Source organism: Pristis pectinata, chromosome 7 (genome assembly GCF_009764475.1).
Source record: "Pristis pectinata isolate sPriPec2 chromosome 7, sPriPec2.1.pri, whole genome shotgun sequence".
In the NCBI taxonomy this organism is placed as follows: Eukaryota; Metazoa; Chordata; class Chondrichthyes; order Rhinopristiformes; family Pristidae; genus Pristis; species Pristis pectinata.
In genome coordinates this window covers 52,050,729-52,068,703 of record NC_067411.1, presented here as the reverse complement: position 1 = coordinate 52,068,703, position 17,975 = coordinate 52,050,729, and the positions used below count along the sequence as shown (strand labels likewise).

General features: G+C 44.3%; 1 protein-coding gene across 4 annotated transcripts in view; it reads left to right on the top strand.

Moving 5' to 3' along the window:
- LOC127572676 (coiled-coil domain-containing protein 171-like) overlaps window positions 1-17,975 on the top strand; it is a 497,458-nt gene that overhangs the window by 227,658 nt on the left and 251,825 nt on the right. For all 4 annotated transcript variants that reach the window (XM_052020188.1, XM_052020186.1, XM_052020185.1 and 1 more), the window contains one exon: window positions 2,198-2,696. In XM_052020188.1, the coding sequence (XP_051876148.1) occupies window positions 2,198-2,696 (499 nt within the window). The remainder of the gene's footprint in view (window positions 1-2,197; window positions 2,697-17,975) is intronic.

Genomic DNA, 17,975 nt, shown 5'->3' with positions numbered 1-17,975 from the left:
GGAGCCAGGTGAGAGGAGGGGAGAACCAGGGTGGGTCGGAAGAAGAGAGAAAGGAGCACAGGGAGTGTGGGTTCCCTGAAGTTGGAAAATTCAGTGTTCGTACCATTGGATTATAGACTACCCAGGCAGAATATGAGATGTTGTTCTTCTAGTTTGTGTTTGGCCTCACCCTGTCAGTGGAGCTCCTTATGTGATGAAGCAGTCCATGGCTGCATGCAGCAAGAGCTGGATAATTTTCAATGGTGGGCCTAAAAGTCACAGGTGTCACCTTGTGTCACTTCCAAAAGATGGTGATTCCAACCACTTCCCTATCTCCAAGTGATTTTCACCATCTTAAAGTTAAGAGTGTGATGGAATAATCTTCAGATGTCTGGATATATGCAGCATTTAAAAACCTGAGCATCATGGAGGCCAAAACAGCTCACTTGTTTCTACATAGCATAGGAATGGGCTCTTCGGCCCACCATGTCTGCGCAAGGCCAGTATAACCAATCCCATTTGTTTGCACGTGCTCTGCATCCTTATCTTCCCTATCTGTTCATTTGTCTGTCTAAATGCTTGTTAAATGTTGCTGCCGTATCTTCTACCACCTCCCCTGGCAGTAAGTTCCAGATATCTACCATTTTCTTTAAAAAGAACACTTGCCTTGCACATCTCATAAGGTCATGGAGTAATACAGCATGGAAACAGGCACTTTGACCCAACTTGTATCTGCTAAAAAGATGCCTACCTAAGCTAGTCCCATTTGTTTGGTCCATATCCCGCTAAACATTTCCTATCCACGCACCTGCCCAAATGTCTACTACATCTTAATTAACCCCCTCTGGTATTTGACATTTCCACCTTGGAAAAAAGACTATATCTACCATATCTATGCCTCACATAATTTTAAATACTTTTTCTGTGGGTCATCCCCTAGCCTACGACAGAACAATCCAAGTTTGTCCAATCTCTCCTTATAGTTAATACACTCCAGTCAAGTAACATCCTGGTGAACCTCTTCTGCACCCTCTCCAAAGCCTCGACGTCCTTCCTGTAGTGCACACAATCTCCTTCCAGAACTGCACATAATACTCCAAACCTAGCCTAACCAAAGTTTTATGCAGCTGTATCATGACTTGTCTACTTTTATACTCAATGTCCCAACTGGTGAAGTCAAGTAAGCTTTCTTTACCACCCTATCCACTTGTGTTGCCACTTTTAGGCAGCTGTGGTCTTGCAACCCAAGACCTCCCTGCACATCAATGCTCCTAAGGATCCTGTCATTTACTGTAGACAATGTTTGTATACAATGTGTGCTGTAAACAATATTTGGCATCCAATTCCTTACCCTAACCATTAATAGCGTTCCACTGGTGCATCATGCACCATCCAGTAAATGCCTTAGAACAATACGTTGAAGCTTCTTTGAAAAAAAACCTCCCAAACTTGTGACCTCTACTGCCTGGAAAGACAAGGGCATCAGGTATAGCAGATAGCTGTTAATTTTCTCCTTCCAGGCCTCCAGAACCCTGTCACTACCTCCAATTTGCTCCACATCTTGACTGGGAAATGTAATTTCTCAGTTGTCAATGGGTCAAAAATTCTCAATTCCCTACTCAACAGTAGTGTGTGATTCCCCCTTACCGCAAGAACTGCAATGAGTCAAGAAGGTCACTTAGCACTACTTTCTTGGGGACAATAAGGGATGAATATTAAACACTGGCCTGATTAGTAATACTCAAATCCTATGGAGAAGTAACAAAAGGTCAAACAAGCATTGAAGGTAGTACTGATACAATTATCCTGAACAATTAAACAATTCTTCTGGACTCCAAGGCAAAAATACAAGATCAAAGGAGTTCTTATCACTGGTTGTCAATCAGTTTCACCTTTTCAATATATAGGACATGAATAACATTTTCCTGGTTTTGGGGGGCGTTTGGCAACTGTACTGTACATCAATTAAACTGCTTGCTTCTATATTGTGTGTTTTGCTCCATTATGAATCTTCAAGCTCACTTGCTTGTGAAACTTCTTTCTTCACGGTTGTTACCTAACTTGCTGAGTATCTCCACTACTTTCTGTTTTCATGTACTATAATATAGAAATTGTACATTGGCCACTTCTGTTACAATTACAATCCCCCTTAACTTTGTAATTAAAATATACAGAATAAAAATCACTACTGACGTAATTTCATAATTTTTTTTTACAGTCATGTCATCTTGGAGCAGAAGAAGCCAAAGAAAAAGTTTCCAGTCTGGCAAAAGTCAATGACCAGTTAACACTTGAACTGTCGCTTACAAAGAAACTATTGTCTCAGAAACAGAAGGAGCATGTTGCTTTGCTGGCGGCTTGTGCTCTGATGGCAGGTGCATTGTACCCATTATACAATAGATCCTGTGAATTGTCTGTGCAGAAAGACTTCCTTAAAGAACAAGTGAACACGTGTGAATATTTCAAAAATGAAATCAGGACTGTTGTTCAGGTTCTTTCTCTGGAAGGGAATCCTGGCAAATCAAAGAAAAGGAAGAAACCTCAAAGAGGATTGGTTCAGGTTTTCAGAAAAACTGTTATTGCTATCATAGCAGCCAACAGACTTCGAGCCTTTGGCCGGGGATGTAGGCCACTATTTATTTGGAGTGAGGGAATAAAGAACAAACCAAGACTTGCAGTTTGCTCCGGCAGCACAAAATCCTGTGTCACTGGTTCAAGTAAGTACTGGCCTGGCCAACATTTTCAAGATTGTAACCAACATTATAGCTGTAAATCTCCATTTCTTCTCTGCATGGGTTGTGCTATTCCCACATCAGACATATTCACTAATAATTAGGCAGTTCCTGAAGGAACAGGAGAATCAGGTATCAACTGATGTGACAAAACCACAAATGCTATTCCTCATAGAATCATAGAAATATACAGCACAGGAATGTGCCCTTACGGCCCACCTTGTCCATGCAGACCATGATGTCTATCTATGCTAATCTCCTTTGCCTCTATTAGGCCCATATCCCTCTCTGCCATTCCTACCTAAGTACCTGTCCAAATGCCTTTTAAATGTTGTAAGTGTCTCTGCCTCTACCACCTCTGGCAGCTCATTGTAGATATTCACCAACCTCTGCATGAAAAATGTACCTCAGATCTCCTTTGAACCTCAGGTCTCTCACCTTAAGCCTGTTTCCTCTAGCTCTAGTCTCCTCTGCCCTGGACATAATTTTGTAAACCTCTATAAGGTCACCCCTCAGCCTCCTTTGCTCCAGTTGAATTTGTGAGAACAAACTCAATTTATCCAATCTTCCCTTATAATTACAGTCCTCCATTCCCGGCAACATCCTAGTGAATCTCTTCTGCATTCTCTCTATTGCCTCCACATCCTTTCTTTAGTGTGGTAACCAGAACTGTACACAGTACTCAAACATTTTTGTCTAACCAACATTTTTTACAGCTGTAACATGACGTCCCAACTCTTACGCTCAATGCCTTGGCCTAAAGTCCAATGAACATTGATGTGCTATTGAGTCAATAGGCTTTGGTCCACTCTGGGATTGTTTGATCCTGATTTGCAGTTTTGGTCTGATGTATAAACAGAAAACACTGTAACACTCAACAGGGCAGGCAGCATCTGTGAAAAGAGAAACATTGAGCGTTTCCAGTCCTGGACCATTTGTCAGAACTGAGAGAGAAAACAAGTTAGTTTTCAGCAGTAGAAAAAGTAAGGGAAGGATGGGTAGAATAAAGGGAATATCTCTAAAGTGAAACTAAATGAGTAAATGTAGCAGTAGGAGTGGCAGTTAGGACAAGATTTTGCTTCATTGTCTGCGTAATGTGTTGCTAATAGTAAGGCTGTGGAAAAAGAAAAAAATGAGCTAAAATGACGATAGGCAGAAATCGCCAGGTCTGATGCAGGCAGAAAGAAAGTGTTACCTAAAGTTGGGGAACTTGAGATTAAGTTCAGAGGATAACCAAGTGCCCAGATGGAAGATAAGGTGTTGTTCCCCAAGCTTGCATTGGGCCTCATTGTGCTGGAGGCCACCGACAGAAAGGTCGGAGTGGGATGTTGAATTGGCAGGATACTGGAAGCTCAGGGCCACTCCTGTGACCACAGGTGCTCTGAAAAGCAGTCATCCACTCAGCACTACACAGGAGACCACACTGTGAACACCAGACACCGTAAACTGGACTGGAAGAAGTGCAGGGAAACTGTGATGAAACATTATAAGATACTAAGGTAAAAATATCCCTTCCCCATCTTCACTGCAACTGAAAGTAACTTGTTTTCTCTCTTTGCCAGTTCAGAACAAGGGCCTTGGATTTGGAACATTAGCTCTGTCTCTCTTTCCATGAGTGCTACCTGACTAGATGAGTGTTTCCAGCATTTTCTGTTCTTATTTCAAACTTCTAGCATTCGCAGATTTTTTTTGATCTTCATTTATAAAGTATTGGTTAGACTGCAGCTCGAATACTGTGTGCAGTTCTGGTCGCTACTCTATAGGAAGGATGTAATTGCACTGAGAGGGTTCAAAGGAGATTCAACAGGCTGTTGCCTGGGATAGAACATTTCATTTATGAGGAGAGACTGGATAGGCTTGGTTTGTTTTTCTTGGAGCTGAGGAGGGACCAGAAAAAGCTGTATGAACAATTGAGGGAATATTTTAGGAAACATTTTTCTATAGCAGAGGTGTCTAAAATTGGAGGCTTCTATCTATTGCCTCTTGTCATTTTATATACCTCTGTCACCCTCACCTCCTTTCCTCCAGGAAAAATAAGCCCAGCCTATCCAATCCCAACCCATAACTAAAGTCCTCAATCCAGGCAACACCCTGGTGTATTTTCTCTGCACTCTTTAGTGCAACCACGGCCTTCCCCTACCGTGGTGACCAGAATTGCACATGATACTCCAAATGTGATCTAACAAGTGTTCTATTAAGTTGCAACACAACATCACAGATTTTATATTCTATGCCCTAAATTATGAAGGCAAGCATACCATATTCCTTCTTCACCACCCTATCTACATGTGTTGCCACTTTCAGAGACTATGGACTTAAACTTCCCGGGTCCCTCTGTTCATGAAAATTCTTTGGTGCCCTACAATTTACTGTGAGTGCTCCAAAATTCATCACCCTGCACTGCTTGGGACTAAATTTCCATCTTCCAACTTTCACCTAACTTTCCATCTGATCTATATCACACCGTAGCTGTATCAATCTTCTTCGCTATCCACAACACCACTAATTTTTGTGTTATCCAGAAATATACTAATTATCCCTCCTATATTCACATCCAAGTCAGTAATATATATCACAAATAACGAAGGTTCTACCACTGATTCCTGCAGTACACCACTAGTCACAGACTTCCAATGAGAGATAAACAACCTTCCATCACCAACCACTGTCTCCTATCATCAAGCCAACTTTGGATCCTTGGATCTTATGTGCCTTAACCTTCTGGACCAACCTACCATATGGAATCCTGTCAATTGCCTTACTAAAGTCCATATGGACAACGTCTATGCCTTTGTCAATCTACTTCGTTATTTCCTCAAAAAATTCAATCAAATTAGTGAGACTGGATTTGCCTTGCACAAAGTCATAAAACCATGCTGACTATCCCTACATCACCCCCTGCCTTGCCAAATGTACATAAATCCTGTCCCTTGGAATTTTCTACAACATTTTGTCACAAACCAGCAACAAAAGAAACACACTGAGCATGATTCAGTGTTAAAAACTATTTTATTAATCACTACTTATGATAATACGTAAAATAAAAGTAAAAAAAAAATGTTAGTATGTTAGAATTCAAGAATGTTAAACCTCGAACGTTAACCCCAAAACTAAACTCTTCGTGTGTGTGTGTGACAAAGTCCAAAACTCCCAGTTCCGGAATGGTTCTTAAAGTTCAGTTCCGCAAGCCATAAGGTGAAACATGAGCAAGGGCTTCTTCAACAACCACCGTTGTCTGAAGATAAGATGTAGATGTAGAAAAACATAGAGAGAGTACATACGAAATCCAAATGTTCCACGATGGAACCCAAACGACACTCCAGTGTTTACTCGGTAGTGACTTCCTCACCCCGAAAAGCGTCCGAACCGTGGTCGTCCACACACAAATACCTGTTTCCTTCTACAGGTCAGCAACAAAGTGAACTCCACCGGATTACTTCCAACTTCCATACATGGATTTCAGTGGCAAACACAGTTATTGTTTCTCATCCATCGATAGAGAAAACAAGCAGGCTGGTGTCTCTCTCCCTTCTCTCTCTCTCTCCTTCTTCTTCTTCTTACTTCTTCAACAACGTCATTACGTCCTTTATCTTCTATTGACGTAAGCACGCCCCACACACACATACACACACACTCTCTATCTTAAAGGGACTTTCACTGAGTCCGTAACAAATTTCCCTACCACAGATGTAAGGCTCACTGGCTTATACTTTCCTTTTTTTTTATCCCTGCTGCCCTTAAATAAAGGTATGAATGTGCATGAGAGCCTCTGCTGTCTCCTCCCTTGCTTTCCATAGCATCCTGGGATAGATCTCATTTGACATGGAAGGGGACATTCAGCCCATTGAGTCTATGCCACCTCTCAAAACAATCCCATTGATCCCACTTCCTCACTTATTTTTAGAAAATTCATGGTGGTGTGGATGGTGACGAGTGAATTCTTAGGCTGCAGAAAGATATTGATCAGCTGATAAATTGGGCAGAACAGTGGCGGATGGAATTTAATCCTGATAAATGTGATGCATTTTTGGAGGTTAAGGAAGGGTAGGGCATTAATAATGGGGGCCTTGAGAGAACTGAGGAACAGAAAGATCTTGGTGCACAAGTTGAAGGATTCCTGAAGGTGGCAGCATAGTTAGATAAGCTGGTGATAAGGTAGCCGAACAGTCTATTTCTGTGCTATATGGCTGTATGACCATGCAGACAGCATCTGAGTCACAATGGAATCTTGGTCACTGAAGCTGTGACACTTCTTAAACAGGTGATTCCCCAAGACACTGGAGAAGGTGCAGAGGAGATTGCCTGGGATGGAACATCTTGGTGACTAGAAGAGACTGGATAGGCTGGTTTGTATTTCTTGGATAGAGGAGGCTGAGTGAGGACCTAATGTAAAATAATGGGAGCCATAGATTAGATAGTGGGAAACTTTTCCTCATAGAAGTGCTTAAAACTAGAGGGTGTAGGTTTAGAATAAGGAGTAAGAGATTTAGAGGGGTTAACTGTTGCACCACCATGCTACTCAGATGTTCGCTCCATTCCAGTGGGAAATGTTGTAGGTATAGTGCAATTTTACTTTGAGAAACATTGAGAAAAAGGTTGCAGCATTAACACAGCCTTGGTTAATTGGAGTCTGCACTGTCGTGGATCTCTTGGTAGAATTATGGCTTGCATGCCAACATGAACCAGACATAAGAAGATAAATTTCTGTGGGCAGCTGAATTTGAGGGTGGTCCTTGCCAGTCCCTCCTAGTTGATAGGCTCTAGTGAAATCAACAAAGGCTATGCATAGTGAATACTCCATGCCTCTCTCTTGGAGTTGTTGCATAGTGAAGATAATGTTCACTGTGCCTCCTGATGGACAGCATCCACACTGTATTGGGGAGCAGCACTTTGGCCAGTAGGAAGAGGTGGTTTAGGAGGACCCTGGCATTGACCTTCCCAAAGCAGACAGCAGGGAGTCCCCTCTATAGTTACCATAATGTAGTTTGTCTTTATTCTTGAAGAATGTGTAGATAGTAGTGCCTCTGAGGTTTCCTTGCATATTTCTCTCTTTGTGTGGCATTGTTTCCGTTGCCACCATTGTTTTGGGGCAAGGCTGATGGGAGATTTCAGAGCAGATTAGGTGGTGGTCACTTTAGCACATTTTGGCATCTAAGTGAGATACACCCTGAAGGCAACTGTACTTCTTGCCTCTTACTTCTCTTTCAGATGGTCACTTGGTTTATCATCCTGAACTCTCTCTAGTTGCTGGGAATGCATGATCCAGGAAACATAACTGTTCCTTATGTCAGGGAAACCCTGTTTGAGCTCAAGCAACTTGAGATGCTTCTTAAACATGAGACACTTCTTAAGCAGGTGATTCCCCAAGGCACTGGAGAAGGTGCAGAGGAGATTGCCTGGGATGGAACATCTTGGTGACTAGAAGAGACTGGATAGGCTGGTTTGTATTTCTTGGATAGAGGAGGCTGAGTGAGGACCTAATGTAAAATAATGGGAGCCATAGATTAGATAGTGGGAAACTTTTCCTCATAGAAGTGCTTAAAACTAGAGGGTATAGGTTTAGAATAAGGAGTAAGAGATTTAGAGGGGTTCTGAATTTTTCACCCAGAGAGTTGTTGGAACCCATGAGCAGTTGGTGGAGGTAGATACACTCACATTTGAGAAGTACCCAGGTGAGCAGCAGCATCACCAATGCATAGAAGGCCAAGTCCATAGGGAGAACATCACAGCAGTGCTCAGGGAGGCTGTCTTAAAGGTTCTTCCAATGAACTTTAGAAGTAAGAATGTGGTATAACTTTGTTGGGGTTACACTACCGGCTCCTCCAACAGCCAGCAGGGGACAGAGGAATAGTGGGGTTATAGTTGTGGAGGATTTTAACCTCACCAATATGGACTGGGATCGGCTTGATGCGAGGGGCTTGGATGGAGAGGAATTTATATAATGCATCCAGGAGAGTTTTTGAGTTGATGAATATGTAGTCCGACTAGAGAAGGGGCTGTACTGGACTTAATCTTTGGAAAGGAAGCTGGGCAAGTGGTGGAAGTGTCATTGGGCAGGGATTTTGGAAATACAACAGTATGGCACAGAAACAGACCCTTTGTCCCATCATGTCTGCATTAACAATATGCCAATTAAGTAATCCCATCTGCCTGCATCCCTCTATTCCCTACCTGTTAATGTGTCTGTCTAAAAGCCTCCTGAATGTTGCTATCATAGCTGTTTCTACTAGCTCCCCGGCAGTGCCTTCTAGGCACCTATCACTGTCTGTAGGGGGATAAAAAAACTATGTATCTGCCACACTCTGTGTGGAAAACTTGACCCTCAGATCTCTCTTAAAATTTCCCCCTCTCACTTTAAACTGACTCCCTCTAGTATTGGCATTTCCACCCTGGGAAACAGACTCTATCCTACTCGATCTATGCTTCTCAAAATTTTATATACTTCTTTCAGATCACCCCTCATCCTTTGATGCTGCAGAGAAGACAATTCATGTTTGCCCAGTTTCTCTTTGTAGCTAAAACACTGCAGTCCAGGCAACAACCTCTTCTGCACCCTCTCCAAAACCTCCACATCCTTCCTATAATGGGGTGACCAGAAATGAATGCAGTACTCCAGATGCAGCCTAACCAGAGTTTTATAAAGCTGCAATATAACTTCCTGACTCTTGAACTCAGTGCTTTGACTAATCAAGGCAAGCGTGCCATATGCCACCTTTACGACCCTATCAATTTGTGCAGCCACTTGCTGGGAGCTATGGACTTGGACCCCAAAATCCCTCTGTACATCAATGCTGTTAAGGATCCTACCATTAACTGTGTACTGTCCCTTCACATTTGATCTCCCGAAGTGCAATACCCCTCATTTGGCTGGATTAAACTCCATCTGCCATTTAAGATATCTTTATTAGTCACAAGTACATCAAAACACAGTGAAATGCATCTTTTGCATAGTGTTCTGGGATCTGCAACCAATCTATATCCCGTTGTGTGCTTTGGCAATCTTCTGCACTATCCACAATGCCACCAATCTTTATGTCATCTGCAAATTTACTTATCCACCCATCCACGTTTTCCCAAGGTATTTTGTAAGCATATAGGAAGCAAAAGGTAAAGCAGTGAAAGAGTCAGTCCCTTTTGAGACCAAAGGAGCAATCTGTGTGTGAAGCCAGGAGATGTGTGTGCAGACCTAAATGAATACTTCTCATCTGTATTAACTAAGATGAAAAATGGAGAGCTCGGGAAGAATGATGATAATCTGGAGCATTTAGTATTAAATCAAAGGTGTTAGATGTTTAGCGTGTATAAAGTTAGATAAATCCCCAGGGCCTGATGAGCTGTATCCCGGGCTGCTACAGGAGACAAGGGAGGGGATTGCTGAACTTCTGACAGAAATTTCTAAATCTTCTCTGGCCACAGGTGAGGTACCAAATAACTGGAAGTGAGCAAATGTGGTTACCCATTTGTATGACTGCAACTTTAAATCTTTCTGCACCTTCCTAGGGCAGTGACCAGAATGGATGTAATATTAATCCATCCACTTCTGGGTTTGCCTCATTGAAAACTTTCTAACTTAGAAGCTCAAACACTAATAGTTTAGCCGGTGTTTTATACAGAAGCAATACAAGCTCCTTGCTTTTGCATTCTGCTCCTGTGCTAATGAAACGCTGGATATCATATGCTTTAGTAACTGCATTCTTAAATCTGTTCTGCTACCTTCAAAGAATTATGCATAATTATATCCAAGCTTCTCTTTACCTGCCTCTTTTTTAGAATTTTGAGAATTAATTTTTTGTATTTTCTTATGATAGGATATGAGGCCATTTGGCCCATCAATTACATCCTGGCTCCCAGCTTAGACAAGGTGCCAGTAATCTTAAAACTGCCTCATTGAAAATGTTCTAACGTAAAGGATTGAACAATAAGCTCTGGCAACTTTTTTTTTATTACAGATAAGCATGATTCAGTCATCCATTAATAATTGTAAGTGGAAATGTGGTCAACCTTTCCCCTCCATTACCTCAGGGCATTTGTTGCATAAGTTGAGATATAATTAACAATGGAAATCTTAGAAATATTTCTAAATGGTTTTGGTTACAATAAAAATATGCAGCATTTGCAATTACTTCAATATCATTTTACCCCCAATGTACCTGGTCCAGGTTCAATTACACACTATCCACTGTTGTTGTATGCTTGATCCTTCCATTTTCAGAAGTTTATCCAGGCACCATTTGAAATTGTTGAACATTTTATATGTATATATGGATACTATCAACTGCCACTGGATGTGAAGCAGTCATTAAAACCTTCTTTGGAACCTTAATGGAAAATTTGATTACTATTCAATGGTGATTATCGAGTACCCATTCTGTTTGGTTCTTAACAAATCATGGTTGAAGGTTCTGCAGCAGACATGCTCCCCCCCAAAGGAAGTAATGCTTATTGTTTAGTCTCAATTCTCAGTGGTACTACTTGGAACTAACAGTGAAGCTTTTAGCACTGATAACTGAAAGTGTTTGATTTCATGCTCCTATGAGATCCCACATTGACTCACTGTGATTATGGAGTCCAAGGAAGAGGATTTCTCTTCACTTACAATGTTTTCTAGACTCTCTTGCCCTTAATAGTAAGGCCCGTTCTATGAAGACAGTATTTCTCTTTTCATCGTCCCTCCGGAAGGTGTATCCAATGCTTTGTTCTTTGAGCTGGCCATCTCCTGCCCATCATGTCTCACTCAGGATCACGATACCAAAACATCAGACATTTGAGCTATAGAGTCAAGAGTAATACAGCATGGAAACAGGCCATTCAGCCCAACTTGTCCACACTGACCATGGTGCCCACCAAACTAGTCCCACTTGCTCATGTTTGGCCCATATCCCTCTAAACCGCTCACAGCCATGTACTTATTCAACCATCTTAAATTGTACCTGCCTCAACTACATCCTCAGTTGCCCTCAGGTCCCTTTTAAATCTTTCACCTTTCATCTTAAAAATATGCACTCTAGTCTTTCGTTCCCCTTCCTTGGAGAAAAAGTCTGTGCATTCACTCATTCTATACCCCTCATGCTTTTATACACCTCCACAGGTCACCCCTCAATCTCCTGTGCTCCAAGGAGCAAAGTTCTAACCTGCCCAGCCTCTTCCTATAACTCAGGCCCTTGGGTCCAGGCAGCATCCTTGTAAATCTTCTGTACTCTTTCCAGTTTAACGATGTCTTTCACAGAACAGGGTAACCAAAACGGTACATAATACACCAGGTGCAGCCTCACCAACCTTTTGTACAACTGCAACATAACCTCTCAGTGTCACAATGTCACATGAAGAGTGAGTTCACAGAGAACCCAAATGCAGAACACCAGTCCAAGACTGGAGTCAGGATGCTTCCTCAGAACCAAACGCAGAACAGCAAACAGAAGGAATCTTGCCTCAGGGCTCTGAGACAGAGTCTCAACGTGGAAACAGGATCTTCTAGGAGAAACAGCAAAACCGGGACTGCTCTAGAGTTGCCAGCTCTAAGCAGCCAGAAGACAAAGTATACCCAGAGATAGACCAATAATCTCCCAATCAACCAGATATTGCAGACCCTTGCCCCGGCGGCGCACATCCAGTAAACGCCGGACAGTGTATGCTGGATGGTCGTCAATGATCCAGGGGGTTGGAGGGGGCTCGGCCGGAGGGCACAACGGACCGCTAACCACCGGCTTCACCTGGGACACATGGAAAGTGGGACGTATCCTCAGAGCTGTAGGCAATTTGAGCCGGGCCACCGTGGGTTTGACAATCCGCTCAATCTCAAAAGGTCCTAAGAAGTGAGGGGTGAGTTTCTTGGACTCGTCTTTGAGGGGGATGTCCTTAGCCGAGAGCCAAACCTTCTGCCCAGGCTGGTATTCCGGTGCAGGAACCTGATGGCGATCAGCAGTTCCCCGGTTACGGTCAGTGGATCGGAGCAGGGCCGCGCGTGTGTCCTCTTAGACCTTGCAGCAATGGCAGAGATGGTCCTGAACTGAGGGCACGGCGATATCCTCTTCATGGATGGAGAACAGAGGGGGTTGGTACCCAAGTGAGCATTCGAAGGGGGATCTTCTGGTGACAGTGCAGACCAGAGAGTTGTGGGTGTACTCAACCCAGGCGAGGTGGGTGCTCCATGTAGACGGGTTGTTCACTGTTTTGCAGCACAGTGCTGCTTCTAAATCTTGATTTGCCCGTTCCGTTTGGCCGTTTGTCTGTGGATGGAAACCGGACAATAGGCTTACAGGCATTCCGAGGGCCTGACAAAAAGACCTCCATACTGCAGAGACGAACTGGGGACCCCGGTCGGAAATAATGTCTGCAGGGATTCTGTGGAGGCGGAAGACATGTTGGACAACCAGGTCGGCTGACTCCCGAGCTGTAGGGAGTTTGGGAAGGGCCACAAAATGCACTGCTTTGGAGAATCGGTCCACTATGGTGAGGACAGCTGTGCTCCTGTGAGAAGGGGGCAGTCCCGTGACAAAATCCAGGGCGATATGGGACCACGGACGGCTAGGTATGGGTAAGGGACGAAGCAGTCCAGCGGGTGGTCGGTGGGAGGCTTTTCCACAGGCGCAGACAGAACAGGCAGAAACAAAGGAATGGGTATCAGCGTCCATGGAGGGCCACCAGAAGTGTTTCTTCAAAAGGAAAAGCGTCCTATCAATCCCTGGACGGCAGGCGAAACAAGAAGAATGTCCCCACTGAAGAACCTGAGACCGCACGGACTTGGGTACAAAAAGGCAGTTGGGTCGTCTGTTACCTGGGTCAGGTTGGGTCTGTTGGGCTTGCTTGATTACGGCCTCGATTTCCCAGGTGAGGGCTGCCACCACACAGGACTGGGGAAGAATGGTCTCGGGCTGGGTGAGGCTGGGAAGGTGACCCGTGGGGTGAACAGGGGTGTTGGATGAACTGTCCTCTCTCTCTGCCATTCCCGGAGTTGGTTGTCCAGTCTGGTGGCTAGGGAGATCAACGCATCCTGGCTGGTTGTCTCATCCCTTGCCACCAACTCGTCCTTTATCCTGTCGCCAAGGCCTTGCCAAAAAACCCCCCTGGAGATCCTCCTCATTCCACCCCGAGTCAGCCGCTAACATCCGGAACTCCACAGAGTATTCCGCGACACTGCAGGAGCCCTGACGGAGGGTGAGTAGTCGCTTGGCTGCCTCTTTACCCTTGACGGAATGGTCGAAGACCTTTCTCGTTTCTGCAATAAATGTGTGAAATGAAGAGCAGGTCTCTGGCCGATTGTCCCAGATGGCAGTGGCCCATTCTAATGCACTTCCTCGCAACAGCCCCACGATAAATGCTATCTTGGATCTATCAGTGGTGTACGTTGAGGGCTGCTGCTCAAACACTAATGAGCATTGTAGCAGGAAGGACCGGCACTTCCCCAGATCCCCAGTGTAGGGTTCTGGGTCAGGTACGTGCTGTTCCTTTGGTGGTCGGGTCGTCGAACTGTAGGGTGATGCTATTACAACTTGTCCGGGCTGGTCAGACGGAGTTCTCGGAGCAGAAGAGGTAAGAAGAGCAGAGACTCGGCTGACCTGTTCACTGTCCTGCCCAACCTTCACTGCTAGGGTACGGAAGTTTTCCATAACCTCCCAGAGCTGCTGGTCATGCTGGCCCAGAAGTGAGCCCTGGTAGGTGAGGGCGACTTGCAAGGGATTCATGCCCGCTGGGTTCGTGGGGGCCAGATTATTCTGTCATAATGTCACATGAAGAGCGAGATCGTGGAGAACCCAAATGCAGAACACCGGTCCAAGACTGGAGTCGGGATGCTTCCTTGGAACCGAACGTAGAACAGCGAACAGAAAGAATCTTGCCTCAGGGCTTTTAGATGGAGTCCCGACACGGAAACGGGGTTTTCTAGGAGAAACAGCGAAACTGGGACTGCTCTAGAGTTGACGGCTCTAAGCAGCCGGGAGACAAAGTATTGGTATTGGTTTATTATTGTCACTTGTACTGAGATACAGTGGAAAAACTTGTCTTGCAAACCAATCGTCAGTTCATTACACAGTGCAGTTACATTGAGTTGGTACGGAGTGCATTGATGTAGTAAAGGTAAATACAATTATAGTACAGAGTAAAAGTGTCACAGCTACAGAGAAAGTACAGTGCAATAAGATGCGAGGTCACAACAAGGTAGATCATGAGGTCATAGTCCATTCATTGTATAAGGGAACCATTCAATCGTCCTATCACAGTGGGGTAGAAGCTATCCTTAAGTCTGGTGGTACGTGCCCTCAGGCTCCTGTATCTTCTACCCGATGGAAGAGGAGAGAAGAGAGAATGTCCCAGGTGGGAGGGGTCTTTGATTATGCTGGCTGCTTCACCAAGACAACGAGAGGTAAAGACAGAGTCCAAGGAGGGGAGGCTGGTGTCCGTGATGCGCTGGATTGTGTACACAACTCTCTGTATACCCAGAGATAGACCAATAATCCAGCAACCAGTGTTTGTGAAACCAGGGTTCTTATACTAGTCTCCTGATGGAACTCAGGTGTGTGTCATTAGGCAAATAGTAGTGCATGGAAACTATGTGCTGCACAACAAGGCACTATCAATGGGGATAAGGGGCAGAATCGAGAACCAACACTTGGAACCATGACACTCAGCTCCTATACTCATTGCCCTGGCTGATGGCCAGTGTGCCAAATGCCTTCTTCAACACCCTGTCTACCTGTGATAGCATTTTCAACGAACTATGTACTTGTACTCCTTGGTCCCTCTGTCCCACAAATCTCTCCAGTGCCCTACCATGCACAGTATAAGTAAGTCCTACCCTGATGTGACTTGCCAAAATGCAACACTCCACACTTCTCCAAACTGAAAGCCATTTACCAATGTTTGGTCCAATTATCTAGCTGATCAAAATCCCCCTGTAACGTTTAATAATCTTTTTCATTGTCTACGATACCAGCTATTTTAGTATTATACACAAACTTATTAACCGTGCTTTGTACATTCACATCCAAATCCTTCATAAAAATCACAAACAACAAAGATCCCAGCACCAACCCCTGTGGCACACCACTAGTCACGGACCTCCAGTCTGAGAAAACAACCTTTGACCATCACCTTCTTCTTCCTACTGTTGAGGCAATTTTCAATCCAACTACAACACACAAGGGAGTGCAGATGCTGGAATCTGGAGCAACAATCTGCTGGAGGAACTCAGTGGGTTGAGCAACATCTGTGGGAGGAAAGGAATTGTCGATGATTTGGGTCAAGACCCTGCAGATTGTATGTTGTTACAAATCCAGTTAGCTATCCCTCCCTGGATCCCATACGATCTAACCTTCCAGACTAACCTGCCATGTGAAACCTTGTCGAGGGCCTTGCTAAAGTCCATATATACAATGTCCAGTGTCCTACCCTCATCTATCCTTTTGATTACCTCTTTGAAAAACTCCAAGAGATTTATCAGACACAATTTCCCAGCAACAAAGCCGTGCTGACTATCCCAAATTAGACCTTGATCATTCAAATGTTGATAGATCCTGTCCCTTAGAATGATAGCAGATGATCAGTTGCAGTTGACACAATCCAGGAGAGCTCTGATATTCCAAGTCCTGACCTTCATAATGTGGAGCACGAGTTGTCTGTGCATGGTTCCTTTAACATGGCCTTTGCAGAGCAGCTGCCACACAGACTTCACAGAGCAGATCTAGACCCAGCACCAAGGGGAACCAAGGTGACTGGAGAGCAGCTCTACTCCAAGGAGTTAATGTTCACATCTTAGTACATATGCTTGAAGGCGCCTGTCAGTACACACCCACTCGCTTTCTCACACACTGTCTTATACTCAGAGACACGACTCGTACAAGCATACAACCATAGTCATAGAGACACATGTTCGCTCTCTCACTTGCTCACCCTCTCTCACTCGCTGTCTCCCTCATTCATTCCCTCTCTCACTCACCCTCTCTCTCACTCACCCTCTCTTTCACACCTTCTCTCTCACTCACCCCTCTCTCACTCACCCTCTCTCTCACTCACCCCTTTCTCTCTCTCACTCACTCTCTTTCATTCACCCTCTCTCACACCCCCTTATTCTCTCTCAACCTCTCTCTCAAACCCTCTCTCTCTTTCTCACCATTGCTCACCCTCTCTTTGTCTGTCTCTCTCTTTCACTCGTACACGCACCATGCACACACCACAACACACACACACACACACACACACACACACACACACACACACACACACACACACACACACACACACACACAGATTTAAGTACTTCCAACACCCACTGCTTCCTCTTGCCCATCCTTTCTCTTGATCCCTGTCCCTGTCCCTGAATCTCCTTGCTTTGTGTAACTTTCACTCCTTCCATTTTTTTGATTTCTTCCTGCAAAGTCATCCTATCAGCCCCTTATTTGACATTCTCTGGGCACACCTCCCTCCCTCCTGGCCACTTTTTGGTCCTTGGCTCATGTCTAAATACCTGGCCCCATTCCCGGCAGTGCCCAAGCTGTACATCTGGCCTCACTCCCAGCTTTTGGCCATGTTCCCCCTACTGGAGATGTTGTGGGGCTGATCCCATCTATATTCTGAGGACAAATTGCTTAGGCAGAAAAGAGTAACTTACTTGTGGTAGGGTCGTCTTGATTTTGCTGAATAAAGTAACAATTAGTTTGAGTCACTGTTTTGTTCTGGTTCTATATTTTTATATGTTACCTCAATCTTACTAGAAAAGCACATGTAACTTGCCTTTTACTTTTATACTGCCTTCAGATGGTTGGGCTGCAAAGACAATTAAAGGAGTTTAGTATCTACATTTCAATAATGTACATAAATTGTTTGGATTGTTTGGAAAACCATCTGTTTAGAGACATTCTGGAGCATGGAATAAGCCATCTGCTGTACTTGGGTAACCGGTGGGACACATCTGGCTTTCAGGAAGCTTGCAAGTAAAATCTAGTGCTAAATGGAAGAAACGTCCTACGGCATTTTCTAACAGTGTTTCCAGTGAGACTCACCGGAAATTATAGTCCAGTAAGTCTCACGTCAGTGGTAGAGATAAAGGGGGTGAGGGAGAAGGTGAGCGAGAGAATTCTTAGGGATGGGATTTATGAGTATTTGGAAAAGCATGGCCTAATTAGGAACAGTCAGCATAGCTTTGTGCAGGGCAAGTCATGTATTAACTTGATTGAGATTTCTGAGGAGGTGAAAGATGATCAATAAAGGTAGAGCAGTATTGACAAAGGATATAGTCGGATATAGATTAGTTGCAGGTATGGATGGAGAAAT